General features: G+C 46.2%; 1 protein-coding gene across 7 annotated transcripts in view; it reads right to left on the bottom strand.

Moving 5' to 3' along the window:
• Positions 1–20,438, bottom strand: part of LOC107994307 (homeobox protein homothorax) — a 483,716-nt gene that overhangs the window by 45,923 nt on the left and 417,355 nt on the right. Inside the window, exon 11 of one of the 7 annotated variants that reach the window (XM_062074852.1) lies at positions 13,262–13,651. The exons of the other annotated variants lie outside the window; for them this stretch is intronic. Coding sequence (XP_061930836.1) covers positions 13,648–13,651 — 4 coding nt within the window. The 3' untranslated portion in view covers positions 13,262–13,647. Of the gene's footprint in view, positions 1–13,261; positions 13,652–20,438 lie in introns of those variants that run through there. 7 annotated transcript variants of the gene reach the window in all.

The raw sequence follows: 20,438 nt of genomic DNA, 5'->3' as shown, positions 1-20,438 counted from the left end.
CGAGTTATACCCGTTTCAACGATACGATATTCGTTCCTCCATCCAACGAAACGTTTCCCTCGGAATCAAATTTCAGTTACGGTCCCACAGAGGCAGCCTCGAAATCATAATTTTTCCGGCCATCTCATTTGAGAGCGGCGTGCAAGCCAAAAGAGGGAAGCAAGGAAACAAGAAATGCAGCGGCGTACGTGCCGCGTGCCGCTCGGCCTTCCTGTTTTACATATTTCTTCCCGGTGGAGGCTCGCGCTATTTTTACATGCCTCTCTCGCGGAGAGCGGAACAGAAAGAGAGAGAAAACGAGAGAGAGAGAGGGAGAGGGAGAGGGACGCAGGTGCGGCGGGGCAGGATCGAGATTATCGGCGAAGGAACCGAACCGGAAACTGGTATCCCGGGCACGAAGCTTCTCCATCACTCTGCGTGGAGCGGGTTACGCCGCCATTGCTCGCACGACGTGTACGTAGCAAACATCCGCGCGCAGTTTCCGGAACGGTGCCCTCCGCGCCGTCCTTTTCCACCTCTTCTGCCGCCGCACAACTCCTCCTCCTACGACCACCTTCGTATCCATCCCGATGGATGCACACCCGACGTCACGGCCCACCTATAACCAAATCTATGGCCGCACCAGACGTGTATCGGCTAACCTTTGTTGCTGTTGCTGCTGCTCGGATAAAGTGCCTGATGATTTGCAAGAGGAAGGGTAAAGGGGAGGTAACGATCTCGTGGCTCGGCGTCGAGTTTTTAAACGGTATAAGATTTACGATTGAAGATAAAATCTAACTTTTGAAATCTTAATTGCTCGACTTTTCAGAATAAGAGAAATTGCACGGGAATTTTAAATAAGATACGTTATTTCAATAGATGATAATTGTACAGGATGAGCAAAATTGAAAAATAAATTCAGTTGATTAAGTATTAATTATGAAATATCATTGATAGGTTGCTACGAACGACGTGTAATTATTTTATTCGATGTAACAATAGAAACGATAGAAACGAATATCAACGCAATTTTAAAAGATATATTAAAGGGAGTTAAAGATTAATCGAGAAATAATTCGACGAATTATGTCCCCAATCGGTGGATTATCTCGAAAAGAAGTGGCGGTTCGAACGATATTGCAGAAATTGTCGGAGAAAATAAGAAATTGGAGGGCAGAACGCAATTTTCCATCCGGAAGCGAAGTGTCCCGGGCGGACGATGGCGGCCGAGGGAAAAGAAATACTCGAGACGTCGCAATTACGGGACAAAGATCAGCAGACCGGAAGGGATAACGAGCTCCAGAAAAGGGGTGGTTGTTGTAGGTTGCGGGGGTGTACGTCGCGCGAGTAAATAGGCGAATTCGGTCGGGCGTGGATGGCTTAGTTGCCGCGATGGCACACCTGTGGAGCAAATTTACGAAATGTTTACGAGCGTCTGAAGGGGCGTACAACCCCGGCGTCGTCCTCGCCACCCCCTTCGAACCTCGTATCCCCCGGAGAGGAAGCTAGAGAGACGGTACAATGCTGCGTCATTCGGTATTATTACATCGTCGCTATCACCATCTCGCGGAACCAACGACCGCCCCCGAATCCACCTCTCTTTTCCGATCTTCCTCGTCTCTTCTTCCTGTTATACTTTTCTACTGATTGGGGTGCTTGTTCTCTCACATCGAAATGAAATTTCGCTCTATTTATTTCGCGACCAATGGAAATTTTGACCAATAGATTGCAAAAGTTTATCGAGTTTATTTTTCAGAAATTTCAATATGTAGAAAAGAAAAATAAAAATATGCGTTATATCGTAACATTTTTAAGATTTTCGTCCGTGGTTCAGATTTAGACAAGTGGATTTAATACATCTAATCCATTTCTCGCTTTTCTTCTTTTTCATTTATACAGCACAGTTTCGTGTGATTAAATTGACTGAAAAATAACAAAATCAGAATTCGTTCAATCGAGAATTGACGAAAATTTCGTTTCGATAAATGCAAATAACTGCCCATCGAGTTTTTCTTCTGTTCTTGAAATGAAAAATAAAAAACGTAGCGCCTTGATTAGAAATGTTTCGTCGAAACTTGCATCTCGGTTGAATAAGAAAGAAAAGAAAAAAAAGCGACGTGTATATAGCTGTATCAATTACAACAGTGTATTCTTGCGCCAAGGTAGATTGGCCATCCCTCCCCCCTCCCTATCTCTCCCTCCCTTCCCGCAACTGGCCGCGCTTTTTCTCCGCCGAGTCTCCTTTCACCCCTGAGTTATGAATGTGCCCAATTACATCTTAAAAGCTGTGCTCCATTAATTTTCACAGCTGCTGCCGCTTAATTGGGAGCCCGGCCTGATAATAAACCCCGGAGCTTGCACCCAGGGCCCACTACTGCGTTTATGGTCGAGAGAAGGGGAGGTGGGTTGAAAAAGGGAGAGAGAGAGAGAGATTCGAAACCGACGTCTTCGCAGACGATCGCATCGATCGGACACACGCACAAGGCTTATCCCCTTTCGAGCGAGATGTCGTTCGCTTTTACGACTCTGACCTTGATTCCCGTCCATGTAAGCCTGGAATAACCGCGAAATCGTAACGGAAGAGATAACGAACAGAGATTCGTAGGGTTTGTGATTAACTCCATCAATTATATTTATAAAAAGATAAATAAATTATACATAAATTTCCGTTGAATTAATATTTTAATAATTCTGCATTTCTATTTTTTAGTAATTCGCGCGTTTAAATTTAACTTCCCGCAACAACATTTTACGCATCTTTATTATTTCGAAGACAGAGATCCGACGCTCTTCTCGTACCCGCCATCCCGTCGATAAACCACGCGGAATAATCCTCGCTGTGACGACACCTCGACTCGCATTTCCATAGATCATTTCCCTGAGGGAGAGGATCGAAACGTAGCGACACAACAATGACGTCGGCGGGACGAGAGTTCCATAAATCGGGCGCGGGCCCTTTTCAATAGGAATCGTTAACGTATATTCCATAAAGTTCGGCCGTGGATACGGACGAGAGAGAGGAGAAGGGGAGGGAGGGTGGTCGACCGCGGAGACGGATAAATCCGGCGGTGGCATCAACTCGGCATTAAAAAAATAACTGATAGGGTCGTGGCAACGATTTGCATGCGCTCGTTACTCGAGCCTCGAGTATACGCCTTCCTGTGTATACGCGGCAAACAAGGAATGAAAGAAAAAAGAAGAGGTAAAAAAAGAAGGAAGAAAAAAAGAAAAGAAAAAGGTAGGAGCGTGAAACGAAGTTGCGAAACCATGATCCAGCGCACTCTACACCATAGCAGTAATATCTTTATGTATGCCGGGAATACTCTGCCGCGGTGTGCGCAACGCAACTTTGTGCGACTCGAAGCAATCTCGACTCGAGGAGGGCTGCGTGCCTGTTTGACCTGTTCCACCCACCGAGGCTAAACATCTCTCCGATTCGTTTGAGAAACGTCTCGCTCGTAATATTACCCGCGAGCAAACGACCAGGTAAGCTCGAGCCACCCAAGTGGACCTTGTTAGCACGGACATCGCGGAGACGCACCACCCAGAAACCGGAGGAGCGTGCACACAGGAGCGTGCGCGCGTGAGGCGTAACAGAGAGTGGAAAGGAAGGGCTCGCGGGTAAATGGAAGGCTCTCCTTTGTGGCTTCATTATCGAGATAAAGCGAACGGGGAGGGTGAAGGAGCGGAAACTGCACGGTAACTTGGAGGCTTCGATTAAATTTTCTTTTCCTGGAAATCTGGAAATTATATCCGAGCTTGACGATGAATGTTCGTACGTGCCAAACAATTATTTTTACTTTTTAAGAATCTTAAGAAACGATGTATATCGTATTCTAACTATTTTATCCAATTATCGGTTGTTGGGTATTTTTTTTCGCAGAAGGAAAAGAGAAAGAAAAAGAGAAAGAGAGAAAGAGCTTAAACGGCGTTACGGGGCTTCGGGGTTGACGCATGGGGTTGTCGCATATCGAGTCATGTGTCATTGGGCCGGACGGAATCGGGGAAAACCGGGGTAAGCACGGGGCTTTCTCCTTTCTCCCTCTCCCCCTCCCCCCGGCGGCGTGGAGTCATGGACGAGGGGTCTCGCGATCAGCGAGAAAAGAAGAAAAAGAGAAGCTTGCCTAGGCACGAGGGGGGAGGAGGAGTTAGGGGGCGAGTAGCACGGAAAGGGGAGGTGGGGCAATGGCCCGTGAACCACCGCCACGACGTAATGACGCGGCTCTCCTTTCAAAGATTGCATCGCAGGAAAAGCTTCGTGCGAAGCTGCCTCCCCTACGTCTCGTGCCACACCCCCATGCGGCCCCCCCTCGGTTACCGGTCGATTCCTTCTGCTGGAATCGATACGATGGCTCCAAGAATCCGGAGGGTTTTACGTTAAAATACTGCAGAAAATAATGGCCCGGTGGGTACCTTCGACCGTGAAAGGACGGCGCTTCGTTCGTTGCTCCTATCTTTTCCATCTCTCTTTTCCCACTTTTCGATTTGCCGTTAAATTCTCCTCTTATTTCGCCTTATTTCTTCTCTCTCCTTCCTTCGCCTCCGTTTGCCCTGCGATTGTTCGCCAATTGCCATGCGCAAAGCAACTCCTTTTAATTGTTCAGCTTCAGGGATCAGCTATTTCGAATCGAAAATTGGTAGGAAGGTAATCGATGTGCGGTAAGATAAGAGGGGGAGAAAGGTGAGAAGGATTCTCAGGAACAGGATAGAGAGTGGCGTGGATCAAGCGTGATTTCGTGGAATCGAATCACGATAACGCGGCTGTCACGAAACCCTTTCGTGAGCGTCAGCGATCTGTCGGCTCGGTGACGACACACGATCCTTGGCAATGGTGGATGCGAGGGAACTGGTTTCTTTTCCTCGATCCGAATCTTGCCGCCCGATGGGTATCGTTCTTTGACGATCGTTCCTCCTTTTTTTCTTCCCTCTCTGAGAATTTCTTTCTTTTTTTAAAGATTATTTTCAATAATTACCAAATCGTTCAGAGAGATACTGCACATGGCATCATATAGTACAAAAAAATAATAATTACCTTCCCTCACATCTTACATCACAATTTCCCCAAACTTTGACGTTAACGTCAAGTTCGAAGGAAGGTTCGTCCGAGCAATAAGTGATCCGTGAAACAAGAGGAGCCGAGGGAAAAATTGGCGAACAAAAACCGCGTATTGCACCGACATGACAAATTACATTCCTCCCCGAATATCTCTAAAAAGAGAGGACGAAACTCGAAACGGAAAGGGAAGGGAGGAGGGGGAGGCAGGAAAAGGAAGAATCGGCTAATCGAGCACATCGAAGCGGGCAAAGCGACGTGTACAAATCTCGCGGGAGATGGTCACGGGATACGGCGTGGCGGCCCGTCACTTTCGATTTCCCGCGTAATTACCTCGCGAGCATAGTTCCGCGACAGTCTTGTTATCTCGGCCGTGATAGATAGCGCAAATAAACATCTCACGGCTGAGCCCAGTTGAGAGGAGCAGCTAGGTCGGAGTGGCGTGCCACCTAAGATGGCTAACGGTATCCCGGCCGAGAATAGAAACGCTTATTATTGCCGAAGGTGAGCGGAGAAAGGGCGGAGGACATGGGAGAAAGAGAAAGAGAGAGAGAGGAACTTTTGTGTCGCGGTCGCAACTTCGAAACACCTCGTCGCCTCGAAAAGTTTCGTCGTTCAAGTTTTCGAGAGAGAAGGATGGCGGCACGGCTTTTGAATCGTGGAGAGCGAGAGAGCGACACCTTATTTTCCAACCGTGAAGGCAAGAGAGAGAGAGAAAGAGAGAAGAGGGAGGCAAAGCGAGATAAGAGAGGGAGGGAGAGGCGATCAGTTTCTTCCCTTATCGGTCCATTCGTATCTGAGCTTGTAGCTCGCTCTATAATTGCCTCTTTTAACTAAGATTACGGGATTTAAGTTTCGGATGGATGCGTGGCCCGTTTCGCGGCCAAGTGGACGGAGGGGCGGAGATAGAGTCCGGATTTTTAAATTGGTTCTTATAACTTTGGATACGGAGGGAAAGCGCGCGGAATCAAATCAGGCCAGCCTTAAAAAGTTTCGCGTTATCTCGATCCCCCGCCGAGTGTTTCTTCCGCACCCTTTTTATCGCTCCTTTATGGCGGAGAGTTTTCCTCCGGCTTGTTTAATTGTTTTCTTCCGTTTTTCTACTTGTAATCGAGAATTTTAAGCCTTACATGTAATCATCGATATCGCGCATCAAACCCTATAATAACGATAGTTCATAGTTCGGCGAAACTTTATTTTAGAATTTCTCATCGAATTTACCAATTCATATTACCTTCACCTTAGAGCTCGAATATTTTTCTCTTCTTTTTCCTATTTGAATCGAAGAGAAGTATATATCTCTTCATTATTCTCCACAAATTTCTAAATAACTTTTCGAAATCTTTCTTAATAAGAAAAATTCTGAAATATTCGTTTTCAATATTCGTTCGGGTACGCGAAGACTCTACGAAGAAACGCATCTGGGATAAAATCAAGCGTTGCAGGTTTGGGGAAAGTGGTGCAAACGTGGTATCCACTGTCTCGACGGGACGCATTCCCCGCTGTCGTGCTATTTGTCAATGGGATCTCCGCTCGAGCGGACCGCTCGCTTCCTAGGCGGGGAAATACCGAATCCCCGAGAACTCGGCGAACGTTTCGGGCCTAATTTTCACGAGCTGGTGATCGATCACGTCACGTTCCAGCCCGGCAAACACGGCCACGTGCATACATTTCCACGGAGCCCCGAGAAACGAGCCCCGGGCTTTTAGCCGGCTCTACAGCTCCTCTCCTCTCCTCTCCTCTCCTTTCCTCTTCTCTCGGAAATGGCGAAAAAGGCAAGCGGTGAAATTCAGCCCGGCCTCTCTCCTTATCGTCGTCGACCGATTTTTCGTGTTTACTCGCGAGGAGACGTAGTGCCGGCAATACATCAGCTTGAAACGCGCGCGTGTGCAGCCATGTTTATGTATAAGTCTCGCGTGGCCACTTTTCGGGTGGAGCTTCGATCGGGGCTGATGGAGGAGGATGGGACGAGACGCGGCATGAGGGATCGGCGAAAATTCTCAAGGAAATTTTTCTGGATTAAAAAAATTGATCTCAACGCTTTGTCGATAATCTTTTCTTTTCTTTTTTCATATATCTTTCAATCTTAAGAAGATTCTTAAATCCAAAGTAACTTATTCTGGTTGCGTTTATTCGTTTCTTTTTCGATTTGGACTTCGAGATCATCGAGATCGAATGATTAATTCAGGTAATTATTTCAGGTATGGATATAAGGATTATTAAGAGAATGGTTATTTTCGTAAGAATGAATCGTTTAGAATATCAACACGTAACAGATCTTTTTGACGAGGATACAATTGCCAGAAACACGCGAATTTCTCCTAATTTCGCATTGCACAATGGCGCGTGTAGAGAACAAAGTAACTTCATTCTCCAAAAATCAAGCCAGATAAAACCAGCAACATCCTCTAGAACCACCCCTTTTCGTCTTCCAATTTGTGTTTCCATTGTTTACTCCTATTCCATCATACTTTCCTACTCGCACCTACCACGCACTCCGTCATCTCGTTGAATCGTTCTCCTTTATACACGGAAAGAGAAGATAAACATGGACGAAGAGAGAGAGAGAAGAGAAAGGAGAATGGAGAGAGGTTGGGATGCCGGGAGAAGAAGGGTAAGAGCGGTGGTGAATCGGGAGCGGAATGAGACGGACGGAATGAGAAAGGAAGGGAGCGAGAGAGGATGGCAGCGTGTTTGCAGATCCTCTATCGGCCGCTTCAGCCCCCGATCCAGCATCCATCCCCATTCCCGGTAGCGCGCACGGCTTCGCCTCCACCAGCGGCTCCATCCGCCCCTGGATGGTTTGGGGTAGAGCGGCAGGCGGCGCGAGGCAGATAAGAGAATTGCACTGTCAAGCCGGAATGATATATTTGACCAACATTTCCATATAACCCCGGCAGAGGCGCTCTCTCGCGCGTCACTCCGCTCTCTTACTCTCAGATTCTTCTCCTTCTTCCACCCTCCCTTCCCCTCTAACTTTTCCTCACACTCTGCCTGTATTCCTCTCCATTCGTTCGATTCGTTCCATCCTTTCGCTCTGGCGCTTTTTATTTTTGCTCTCCTATCCCTTCTTCTTTCGATATTCTCCTCCTCACTCTTACTTCCGATACTTGTTTCTCTCTCGCTTTTCTTCCTCCTTTCTTCTTCTTCTCGTCTCGACCACCGCGTGGCCAGCTACCGCCCCTCCCCCTCTTGCAAAGAGAGAGAGACTACGCTTCGAAATTACGTTTGGGGTCAGCGCGCTTATTGACAGTTTTATACGTCGACATTCTTATTACAAATCCTATATAACCGGAGGTGGAGGTGGAATCTCTCTGTCTCGATACCCCCTCCGCGCAGGAAGGGTTCCAACAGATCCGATTTTCTCGGGCTACGAGGTAAGGACGGGGAAAAATGGAGAGAGTTCTACGTGCGTCTACGTGGTCGCGATAAATAACACGAGAAATGTGAAGAAAGTCAAGAGGAAATGGAACATTGGATGGAAATTTTCGTCGTTCTCCGACAAGTTTTTGATTATCAGTTAGGATAGGATGAGTTAGTAAGGAGTTAGTAAGGAGAGAGGGAAATTAGAAAAATGTAATGAAAACGACGGAATGACGTGTCGTTTCTATCGGTTGAAATAAAGATCGCGTGCTTTCCAGCCTTGAATAAGGGACAATACAATTTAGATAATTAAACAGATATCAGGGAATCGTTATCTTTCGGTTGGATGTAAAACAGTTCTCTATTCCATTGTAAGGGAAAATCTCTTCCGCCCAACCCTGTTTTCGAAAAACGAAACTGCAGACCGAGTCCACTTTATTCTCGCCGACTTATGGCGAGCGTACGTTACAGTGGCGACGCGAATTCGTGAATTTGCAATATTCGTATGCAGTAGCGAATTTTTAAACGCGACTCGTTGTTGAAAAAAAAATATAATTGAAATTGATTGTAAATTGTATCTTCTCTTTCGTAGACTTCGCTTATACTACATTTAGGGATCACCAATATGAAATATTTAACACTATTTAACTCCTCATCACATATACAGATAATTTTAACAAGATTAACGTTCAATTTCACGTGCACGTATCGTAAATTCTTGGAGCGGTGAAGGAAAAGTCGAGTCACTAGCCCAACCTCGAATCAGCTTGGGATAAATCAGAGAAGAGAAATTCTCGGGGCGATCAGCGAGGAAAAGTCGAAGCGCAGGGATCGACGATTAGGAGACGGATTTTAGATCGGTGCAAGGGTCGACCACTGGCTTCCTTTATCGACATTTTGATACAAAATGGCTGCTCGCCGCGGGTAGTCCCCGCGTAATCTCTCTCGATTCAAATTAACACACGCAGCGCTCGGCAGGGGGCCCGGGCCGTGCCACGGGGGGAACTTGCGCCGCGGTATGGAGGAGATAATATCGTGGATCCTCTTCGTTTCTTTGTCTTTCTTTTGGGCGAATCTCTCGATCTCCATTTTTGTCTCTCTTTTTTTCTTCTTCGTCTTCTTTTTCCTCCTCTTCTCCTTTTTCCTCTCTCCTCCTTCACGTTAACGATCGCGCAGTAAAGAGACGAATGACAGGCGCCACGCCGGTTTTGACAAATCGCTGGCGACGGGGGATGCCAGTCGGTGGATATTCCGTGAATGGTCCGCCTCAAAAAACTACGTCTTGTTCCGTGGCCACCGATCTCTCTCCCTCTCTCTTTCTCTTTCTCTTTTTCTCTCCCTCTAGAGGATTCGTTTGTCGCTACGGTTTTTCGTCAATTTTTTCGCGCCGCGATTTCGTGCCAGAAATGTTGGATTCCAAAAATACGGATCTTTCCAATTCGTGCGGAATGATTTCTCGTGGAGAAATAAACGAAAAGAAATAAAAAATTTTCCAAATTTTCAGAACACATCTTGGCGAATAGAAATAAAATATCGATATTTCAAAGAAAAGATATACGATAATTGTCGCGCAATGATTATTAACTTGTCAGTCCATACAATACAATCAAATTTTTTTTCTTACACTTCGAATGAATAGTATAACTGTCTTAAAATAAAAAATTTTCTCGACAAACTCTCTTACAGTATTTACCACATTTTTGATTAAATAACTTTTCCAACTACACCAGATCGAGTTATAGCAGCAACACGTTATATAGATTTAATATAAAAAAAATTGAAATTTTATAAGAGCGAAAAATCAAGACGCGTAGCCAGTGGTGTACAAGTATCCCGATCCCAACACTTGTCCGGCAAATAAAAGCAGAACCGGAAGAGCCACGTGCTCCGACATAAATCCCCGCGTGTTGCGCGGCCGTTTTGATGGTCGGTCGGGGCGGAGGGAGGGGCGCGTGGTTGTTTGCGCTCGCGGATCGCGTAAATAAGATCGACGCGGTAAAGATAAATCACGTTTCATAAACTGCACCTGCGATCACACCGTGCAACACCGTGTACACGAGGGTGATAGATCGTTCGCCTGGAAGAACTGTCCGGGAATAAACAGCGGCGTCAGCGTGATTCGGCTGATTTCGATCGAGCGTGTTTCTTATGCCCGATCCCGATCCGATTCACCGTGTTAAAGGATCCCCCTCCGTGAACAGATCGCGACTAAGTCGGATTAATTTTCAATTTCTAACAATTCCCTCGGTTAACGATTAATTCTTCCCTCCAGGCCCGAACGATAATAACATTTTTATTCATAATTGGTAAAACGTGGGTTTTCGCGAGCAGATGGAAAGAGAAGGGAAGAGAAATTTATTTCCTTCGAGTTAAAGTATTTTCGAAATAATATATAGTACAGTCGGGTAGAAAGATAAACACTTTTGAAACACTCGCGTGAGAATCTATCTTATCTATTTATTCTTGGATAACAAATTGTTGGAAATAAAGTATTCTCGAAAGAGAGAAATAAAGTTTCGGGGCGCAAGTTCCCAACGGAGGTCTTGGAAATTTTGTTAAGAGTATATTTGGAAAAATTTCGAAACACTTGCGAGAATTCATCCCGTAACTTCATTTCTCTCTTTCAATATATTTTATTTCAAGGGAAACGAGATTTTCCTTCCGCGCCTTCTTCTTTCGGAAGAAAGAAACTTTTTCAAAAACTTCAACGTCGCAAATTTCACGCGAAATCAAACGCTCTAATTAATATTCGCATTTCTCTCTCGATCATGGGCATTATCCGTGGCTCTATATATATACGGTTATTTATTTAGTTGGGTATTGTTGCCACGCAGAGCGAAGAATGCTCGAAACATGGAGCGTGTCGATCACAGCCGACCAGGAGGATTAATTTAATCCAACGGTTCAGCACATTTCAGCCCTGTTCCGAATTTCCTAGATCAAATCTACCGACAGAAGCCTCGTTCCGGGGGCGGTGGGTCGGCCGACAGGAATTCGGCCCCAAAGTTATTGGAGTTCCTCCAATGGTGGAGAACATTCCGGGGAGCCGTATGACGAGCGCAGGAGAGGACGTTGACCCGCCTTTCGAGATTTATTCGACCATCTGGCGAACAGGTGAACTTTACCTAGTTGCACGTATCTCTGCGCACGTCGCACGAGAAGAAGAATTTTCTCGTGACGGGCATGCATCATCCATCCGTGACGAAATTTAATCTCAACCGTTCATCTCAACTCCCTCCGTCTAACAGACGAAAACTTGGAAAAATTAACCAACCCCAATAATTACAATGCGCGGAAAATTTGAACGACTCGAGTACCTTTTTTAAATCATTAATTAAATTATTGACACGCGTGCAGATGATCTCGAGAAATTAAATAAGGGAGTTAGAATTAAAGCTCGAGGAATAAGAAATGATGGAAGCATATTAAGCAAGTTTAAATCCGGAGAATTCTCGTCGCACGAGTTTACTAGGTCTCTAGCGATGGAGAAGAGAGAGAGAGAGAGGGAGGCGAAGCGCGCGTTATATCATCGCCGACATGGTGTAATTCTGCTCGAGCCGTACGCGATACGCCTTCTTCTTGCTCGCGCGGCAACACTCTGCACCCCATAAATATCTCTGAATCATCGTCGTTGCCCTTCGTTGTTCTGCCGCCGCTCGAACACATCGGCGGAAACGCGGATACGGTGCCCGCGACCTTATGCTGCCAGTGTCCCGGCCTCTCGCGGAACGTCGAAGAAATATGGCGCCGCTTCCCAGGAACTTGGTCTTCCGCGATATGGTGATTTCGTTAATCCGTTACTCTCGATGGCATTTATCGTCCCATCTGCTCCACTTCGTACAATTCAACCGGCCACCGGTTACACGCGGCGATAAATATACCAATGGTATTTACATACGGGATGAAAAGTGTGCGAATGAAAGTTCGCTTCTATTCTTCCGTGTTTGAATTATCGAGTTTAAAAGTATGGCAAGGAAAGGAGAAAAATAGAATCGTGGAAAATTAAATCCTTGAGAAATTTTTCATCTCGTCGTCAAAATTTAAACGAAAAACTCTTCCAAATTCTTTTCTCCCCTGATCCCTGATTCAAATCTAAACTCCTTCCTTCCACCTGATACTTCCCATGAGAATCAAGCAATTATTAATTTCCAATAATTCCAATTTCAAAGAAAAAAAGAAAAGAGTCGAGAATCCATTGGCGGAATATAGGGCAGTGACACTCGATCAATCGTCGCGATCACCCCCTTTGTCCTCGGTGTACAGTTTTCAGCCGGCGATTTGCCGATCTCGCGTTTCCTGCCGATAGCCGGGAACGGGTCGCGTATTGCGGAACACGCGGGGCGTGTGCAGCGGCCACACGGCCCGGTCCAATGCCCGCCGCCCCGTTCCGCTCGGTGCTCGTTTGCGCGGAAGGCGGGAGCGGACGCCGGTCTGCGAATCGGCGCCGAGTCGTTGTTGCCGGTATCCTCGATTGTTCGGTTCCCGCATGCATGCCCGATTAAACGATCATTGTACGATTCGGCAGGGAACCGGCAGTGGCCGCGAGTTGCCGCCAATCCGCGCGGAATATTACGCTTCCATCGCGACGGACGAAGCGTCCGTCCGCTGTGAAGGTAAGGTAGATTCGAAACGGATCTGGTGAATCGGGAATCGCGTTGTACGATGTTGCAACGATAAAGGTCGAAGTAGAATTATACGTAATTTTGAATAGATTTTTAGCGAATGTTTGCAAATAAAATATTAAATAAAATTTAAAGAAAGGTTAATCGTATAATTTGAGTTTTGCCACGGGAGTGTTGGGAGTGATAGAAAGAAAAATAAGCGGCGGGCGATAATAATTCTGTAGTTTTAAGAAAGGAAAGCAAGAGCGGGAGCGAAATCACCCTGGCGAACGTCACGGAAAGAAAATATGGCTTCCGACGGAAAACCCCCTGCCTCTCTGACACATTATTTGGCACGGACATGTTTATTCTCACTACGTACGGAAACATCGTATAACATGTGCAACCCCTACTTCCTTCGCCGCCCTATTAATGCAACGAATAAACAGTAACAGTCATCGTGCCGACTATCGCGCGCGTTACGGAAAAACGAGACCACGGGAAAACCGAAGCGTGTGTATGTAACTTGGAAGAATTATTATTACCCGGGAAATTCTACGAAATTTCACAATTTCTGAAACGGGATCAAAATTAAATTCATCTTACCGATAGACGAAAGCGATGAAAATACGAAAATCCATCCTGTTTTACTCACCTGTAACAGAAGAGAGAGAATAATATGGATTAACGAAATAAATATTGAACAAAAAATATATCTATAATGAAATAAAACGCGAATATATATATATTCTCTTCGTTATTTTCTTCGCGAATGCGAAAGGGACGCGAATGTATCGGAGGTACCGAGATGAGATCTGGATTGCTTTTTACGACAACCGAGGGACACTTTCTCACCAGGTTCTTCCTTGGAAAGAAAAAAAAAAAAAGGAAGTAAGGAAAGAAGAAGTTGGTCGGTAAAAGAAGTAACCCGAACCCAAGCAAACGAAGCAAAGGGTGTGAACGATCCTTCCAGGATACCCGGACTAACCCGTATAATTGTGTTCCACCGCCTCGGTGTAACACCGTGGTAAGATGTGAATCTCTTTCGCGAGACATTCGTGGAAAGGCGACATAAGGAAGGAATAGTCGAGGAAGAAAACAAAAAACAAAAAGGAAAAAAGAAAAAATGGAGAGAAAGAAAGAAAAGGGATAAAAAGGTTTCTCCTTCGCTCGTTTCGCTTCGTTCTTTGCAAACATTCATTGATAGCAAGGAAGAAAGAAACTTAAGGGGAGAATAAAATTTGAGAAAAATTTCTTCTTCTTGGAAATTTACTTTAAAAAGGGAAAAAAGAAAACAAAAACGAAAGAATTTCTTCTTGGATTAGGAAACAATTCAAATTCTAATAACGAAATCAAAGGAATCATTCTTTCCGCGACATCAGAGAGAGGTCAAGGACACGGTATTCTCGTCGAACCACGCACGAAACTCTTGATGGAGGCTCGAGAAGTTTTACGAGTGGCTGGACGAGCGACGCGAAATGAACGAAGTTGGAATAAAAAGGATGTTGATGGTGGCACTGGTCTCGAGTACAGGAAAAAAGAAAAAAAAAAAAAAAAAAGGAAGGAAAGATTCGAGAGAGAGTCGTACTCTTCGGCAAATTCGCGAGATGTCTTCCATCGGATTCTCGTATCAGATTCCACGGCGCGGTAGGTACACTAGGCCTATCGCGATCTTCGACATTCCATCTGGTCGGGACAAAGTATTTATTTTCCACGAAACGCGCCGAAAGAATTCCGAAAGTACAGTTATTGTGGGTATTTCTCACGAATGAGCCCAATTTACTTAACTTTCAATTAAAATATATTTGTAAATGAAACGTAGCTCAAATCGTGTATTAAAAAGCTTCTTAATAAGTTAGAGTTGAGCGTTAAAAAGTAACTAATTAAGAATTTACCTTAAATAATTATTAAAATGATTGAATTATTAACTCTATTCAATTTATCATTAAACTTTACCGTTAAAAAGTGATGATCACAATTTTGTTATAACTTCTATTACTTCCTACCAATATTTATAATTAATTTCTCTCTCCATTATTTTAAAATATATATACAATAACTTAAAAAAAAAAAATAAAATCAGAAATTATTCTCCACTTATAAATATAAAATTTTCACATTTGCGACCGTTTAATCCTTCTCCGATACACATGAAACGCAACACCTTTCACATCCTCATCCTCCATAATTCATCCCCGTCACCCTTACCTGAAAGCAACACCTGAAGCAACTCCATCCCCGTCCGGCAAAAACTCGCCGCGGCCGATCACATATCGCGAAACCCGAACGGACGGCCATTTCCTGCGATTCATAGATTCACCTACGCTGCCAGTACGAATTTACAACGTTCGATACTCGCACTAAATAATCGGGGCGCGCGTTATAACTCTGACCGCCCCTGTTATCCCCGGCGTACGTACCTGTCGCCGTCCGATAATCCTCGAGCGCAACGTAAAATAGAGGCGAACCCTTTTCCACGAAGCATTAAATATTTCCACTTGGAGAGGGCTGGTTTGCCTACGAAAAAGGGAAGCTTGAGCGAGGCAGCTGCGAGACGCGCCTCGCCTCGCCTCGCCTCTCGATCCATCCATTTGAATTCCGTCGATGGAATCATCATAGGTGGAAACAAAGGTGGGACCTTTCACCTGCCACCTGGAGGTTCTGCATATGTTCCCCGAGATAAATAGAAAATATGGTGGATAGGCGAGAGAGGGATTAGACGAGAGAGAGAGAAAGAGAGGATTTCGTAAATAATTAGATATTGGACGAGTAGCGCGTGCCATTCTCGCGGAATTCTTCGATGAGCGCTTATCAGCAGCGAGACGATCAATTAACCACTGCGAAATTGCTTACCGTTACAGGAAATAAAGATAATCGAAAATTGTTTAATACGCTAACTCTTGCGTTTACAATATTTCTCTTAAACCATTCTTAAATTTCCCAATTCCGAGTTTCGTTTCGCTAATTAATTAATCGATCCTCTGCAAATGGAAAAATTACACGATAGATCATGTCGATGTATATATTGTTTACGGAGTTGAACGTTAGCAGAAACATAAAGGAAGAATTTTCCGTTTAGCCACGATTTCGAACGATACATCCCTCCCAATGTCAGACCAATGATCTTCCGTCAGAATTTGCGTTCCCTGAATAATCGCAGCCGTTGGCGGACGAAAGATACAAGGGAGAGAGAGAGAAAGAAAGAGAGAGGAAGAGAGAGAGGAGGCGGAATCGCGAGCGGAAACCTCGCGTCTATTATTACCACGATCGCAAGAATGCCGCGCGGCGAGGGAACAGCAGGGGAGGAGGGAGGAATCTCGCGAGGGAGGCAAGAAGCGGGTGGAAGCAGGTAGCCTGGTCGGCAGAGGAGGAACGGAAGGGAAAAAGGGACAGGAGCGAGGAAAGAGGGGACGAGCGGGCGAGTGGAAGGAGGCGGGGGAGCGGTGGGAGAGAGGGTGCGCAATCCTCCCCCTACTTACGTAATTTTAAATTAAACTGTGACGTTTTCAAATTAAGGTTTTTGCTCGAGCCAACCCTGTTCTCGCGCCTCTCCTCTTCTCTTCACCAGCCGTGCACGTCGTCCCTGCGGCGCTTCAACGTGAAGCCCACGCGCTAGACGAGGGAGGGAGACGGGAAGAGGAAACTTGCGATATTACGGCGAGCTTTTTTTCCTCTCTCTCTCTCTCTCTCTTTCCATCCGGGCGGTGGTGGGCGGTGGGCGCGGAAGCGCGCGTAATTTAGGTACCAGGAAATTGGTTTTCTCGACGGTGAAATAGAAGAATGCGATGCGCGACGAGCGGGGGCACATGGCGAAAAAAGACGAAGAGGAGGAAGAGGAGGAGGAGGAGGAGGACGCGATGGAGCGTGGCGTTCTCGAGCAGAGAGAGCGCGCGATCTCCTGTCCATCGCCGAAGAGAATTCGGCGAATTTTCGTGGCACGGTTTTATTAAAACGAGGAGAAGGAGGAGGAGGAGGAGATGGAGGGGTGTAACGTCGTCGCGGTGCTCTTCATGGAAATTTCATCGGCGGCGCGTTGCCGTCGCCGAGGAAGGAGCGGAAAGCGGCCATTGTCCCCGAAGCGACGAGGAAAAAGACAGCGATGACGACGCCACTAAAAGTCACGGCTAACTGGAAATCCACTTCCGCATCCTAATTTCGGGAACAAAGGGCGGACGACACGTTAATCCATCGGGAAACCGAGCGGAGAGTGAGCCGACGCGAGAGAACGAGCCGAGTTTTCAACAAGGAGTTTCGTTTTAGCGGTCCAATTATTCCTCCACCGGTTCCAATACCCCTACGTCCTCGTGTGTCCTGTCCTCCTCTCCATTCTTTCCTGCCCTCCCCCTCTTCTCATCTCTGCTCTCGCGCTCTTTATTTCCTCGTTACCACGAGAGACCATAATGGCCGCGGATAAGGGCTGAAAAGGAGGGAATCGCGGGGGAGGGAACCGCGTCCCCCCTGAACCGTAATTAAGGAAATAGGGACGTGATTTCTTTCTCGTTGCTCCTGGAGAAATGGTGGCCCGGGGTAACGTATGAAAATTTTTATTTCAATTTTTCAAGGGAGAGCGAGATTATGTCAGCCGGCTTGTACTTGAAGTACGATCCGAAACCGGCCGACTCCAAACTCCAAACAAGTAAAACGTAAATGTAAAGATAACGAAGGAAATTGCGATACGAAAAATTAATTCAATTAAACCAGATAAATTATACGTTATATGTATGTACGCGTAACTCATCTTACGTTTGATCGATTGATTATTATTCGGATAGACGTTCGGACAAGCAACGTTCCATTTCTATTTCCTTTCTAATCCAATCTCGACGATCGAACCAAAAACCTGACCAGACAAACATCTCCTTACTCCCCATTCATTCGATTTCATCAGTTTATGGATTCTCACGGAGCGGACAAAAGAGTTAAACTCGACGGGAGTACAGTGGCAATCCGAAGCGAAGATTAACCGAGCGAGCGTGTCGCGCACCGGTGGATTCGTGTCTCCTCGAATCGCAATCGTTCTACGATAATTACCGGTCGTGCACACAATCGGGGCACTGTATCCCGCAGGCGAAATCTGCGCGCATCCTGTGCGATGCGTGGCCGGTAATTGTTCGGTCGTTGGGGCCATTGAATAAAATACAAGCTACCGGACCCGTTGCCTGTCACTCCCGTCAGCCCTGTCTGTCCGTCACGGTGACGTGGGAAGACGCCGCGTGCTTCCACCCCGAAACGCCCGCTACCGAAAGCTAGTTACGATTGTTGTCGAGAAACTCGGAGTCATGCAACGCCCGCTTCCACCTCTTCCGTCCCTCGGCCGCTTCCTACGCCCCCGCGCTCGCCACCACCAATTTCACAGTCATGCAATCATAATCAACTCGAGATAATAGATTTTCTCGGCCGGCCACGCACTCGCCTCAGCTATGCGGACTTCTGTCGTTCGAGGATCGACTTCCGCTCGCGGATGGACCCGATGCGTCGAGATTGACGATCGAAAATCGACCGTTTGTTCGAGTGAATTTATATCTTACGATGGATTCGTTGATGCAGAAATTGTAAATTTGCGTGATAACCGTTGCGAGGAGCGAAGGAAATTTCCTATTTTTCGCGAAATCGAAACTGTTTACTTCTATTTTAATTTATTATAGACAGTTTTGACGCGGTGAACAAATTTAACTCGTAGGACGAAAGTTCGATTATTCGAGAAAAGGGAAAATTTCGCAACGGATACGGGCACCGGCGCGCATCGGATCGAAGTTTAAATTGGAGCAACGGTGGGCGAAAACAAAAGAGAGAGAGAGAAAGCTTCCGGCGATTTCGTACGGCCGATTGGCCAGCGCAGCGTCGCCTTGATATCGCGAGCTCGTTCTAAGACGGCGTAATTTGCGACATCCTGTTCCAATTACGAGCATCTGTTGGCCGCCGAGCGATTCGATTTCCTTCCTCTTCGAAACTCGCAACGCGCGTTACACGCGAAATCCTGTTCCGGGATTGTATTAAACCCGTTGCCGGAAAAGAACCGCAAAAACAGAACGCGGAAGAAGGGCGAAACGAGTTGTTGCGGGGAGGGTGACAAAGTCAAAATATGTCAATGGCCTCGCCGTATGCGGTAGACCGCACAAACGGTCGGTCGCTTGTCTAACCCCCCCGATGAGAAGAGCTTACGAGGTTACTTTGAGTCATGCGAGGTGACGTGTCGACAAGCCTAACTGCGCCATCGTCTCGCCTTAAACAGGGGAATAATGAGCGGCGGTGGTTTCCTTTCGATTCGAAAGAAACCAAGTTGCCGGATGCGACGAGTTCGCGAGTCGGCCGAGTGGAGCAAGAAACTGGGAAACCGCAAATTGCGGTTCAACACTGATTGCTCTGTCGATCGTTCTGTCCCGTTCAAACTTCTAAACCCGATATTTCGCCCAAAATTCTATCATCGAATTTTAAATATATGAGAACGACGATCGATGATTCCTTCTTCTCCGATATTAAGTAGAAGAAATAAACGCGTTTAAATGCGATGATATACAGAATAGAATCTCTCGTTATCGATCCAGCAAAACGAACGACTCTTCCATTACACTTTTTGCTTCTCCAAGCTAAATAAAAAATTCAACATTTCTCACATTTTCCCGCACAAGATAGAAAAGGAACCCGTTGTCAACGAGTCGTTCCATGCTCCAAGCAGAGAAAACATTAGCCTGAATGACGAAAACAATTAATAAGCCGAATCCGTTTCCCACTCGGGGATCCCTTTTCCAGCACGCTCCATCAAGATCCTTCCATTCCTTCACGACCATCATTGGGAACCTCTAGCATCGGGGCCAGAGGATAACCTATCTGGTACCCGTAGGGCTAATGCATCGCACAATAGATCAATTACATAGTGGTTCCGTGAGGGTGTCTATAAGCTTCCCCCTCCTCTTCCTTCAGACTCGGCCATCCCTCTCCCTCCTTTCTCGCCTTCCTCGGCTCCCTGTCCTCGATATCGATATCTCGGGGGTTTAACATCGGTGCGGAGGCGCGAGAGTACGAGCCAAGCTTTAACTGGCCATCCTACTCTGTGCGCGTAGGCTTACCAGACGTCTCCCGCGGTGTAATGAAGCTTTATTATTAATACTCTTTCGTATCTCTCTCGCGCCGAGTAACGGAGGCCGGTCGAAGGTTTAATGATTTTTCGGTGCGCCAGTTAGTTATCGAGCTCTTTGTCTCGGCCAACGGTCCGGCCACGAAGCACGCGATGGATCATGCTGTTCTTTACGATAACGATTTCTCAAAAAGAAAAAAAGAATTTACTCGCATGGATGCATTCTCGAAGTTCAATTTCCAGAGAAATCAATCGTTCCTTGCAAATAGGTTCGAGGAAATTACCCAATGAAGACAATGATTGGAGAAATTTATATCGCGAGGGAAGAAATTTGGAGAGTAAGTTAACGTAGCAGGGAAGAAGAAGA

This window comes from Apis cerana, linkage group LG5, assembly GCF_029169275.1.
Source record: "Apis cerana isolate GH-2021 linkage group LG5, AcerK_1.0, whole genome shotgun sequence".
Taxonomy (NCBI): Eukaryota; Metazoa; Arthropoda; class Insecta; order Hymenoptera; family Apidae; genus Apis; species Apis cerana.
This window is presented reverse-complemented; position numbering and strand designations above follow the sequence as displayed.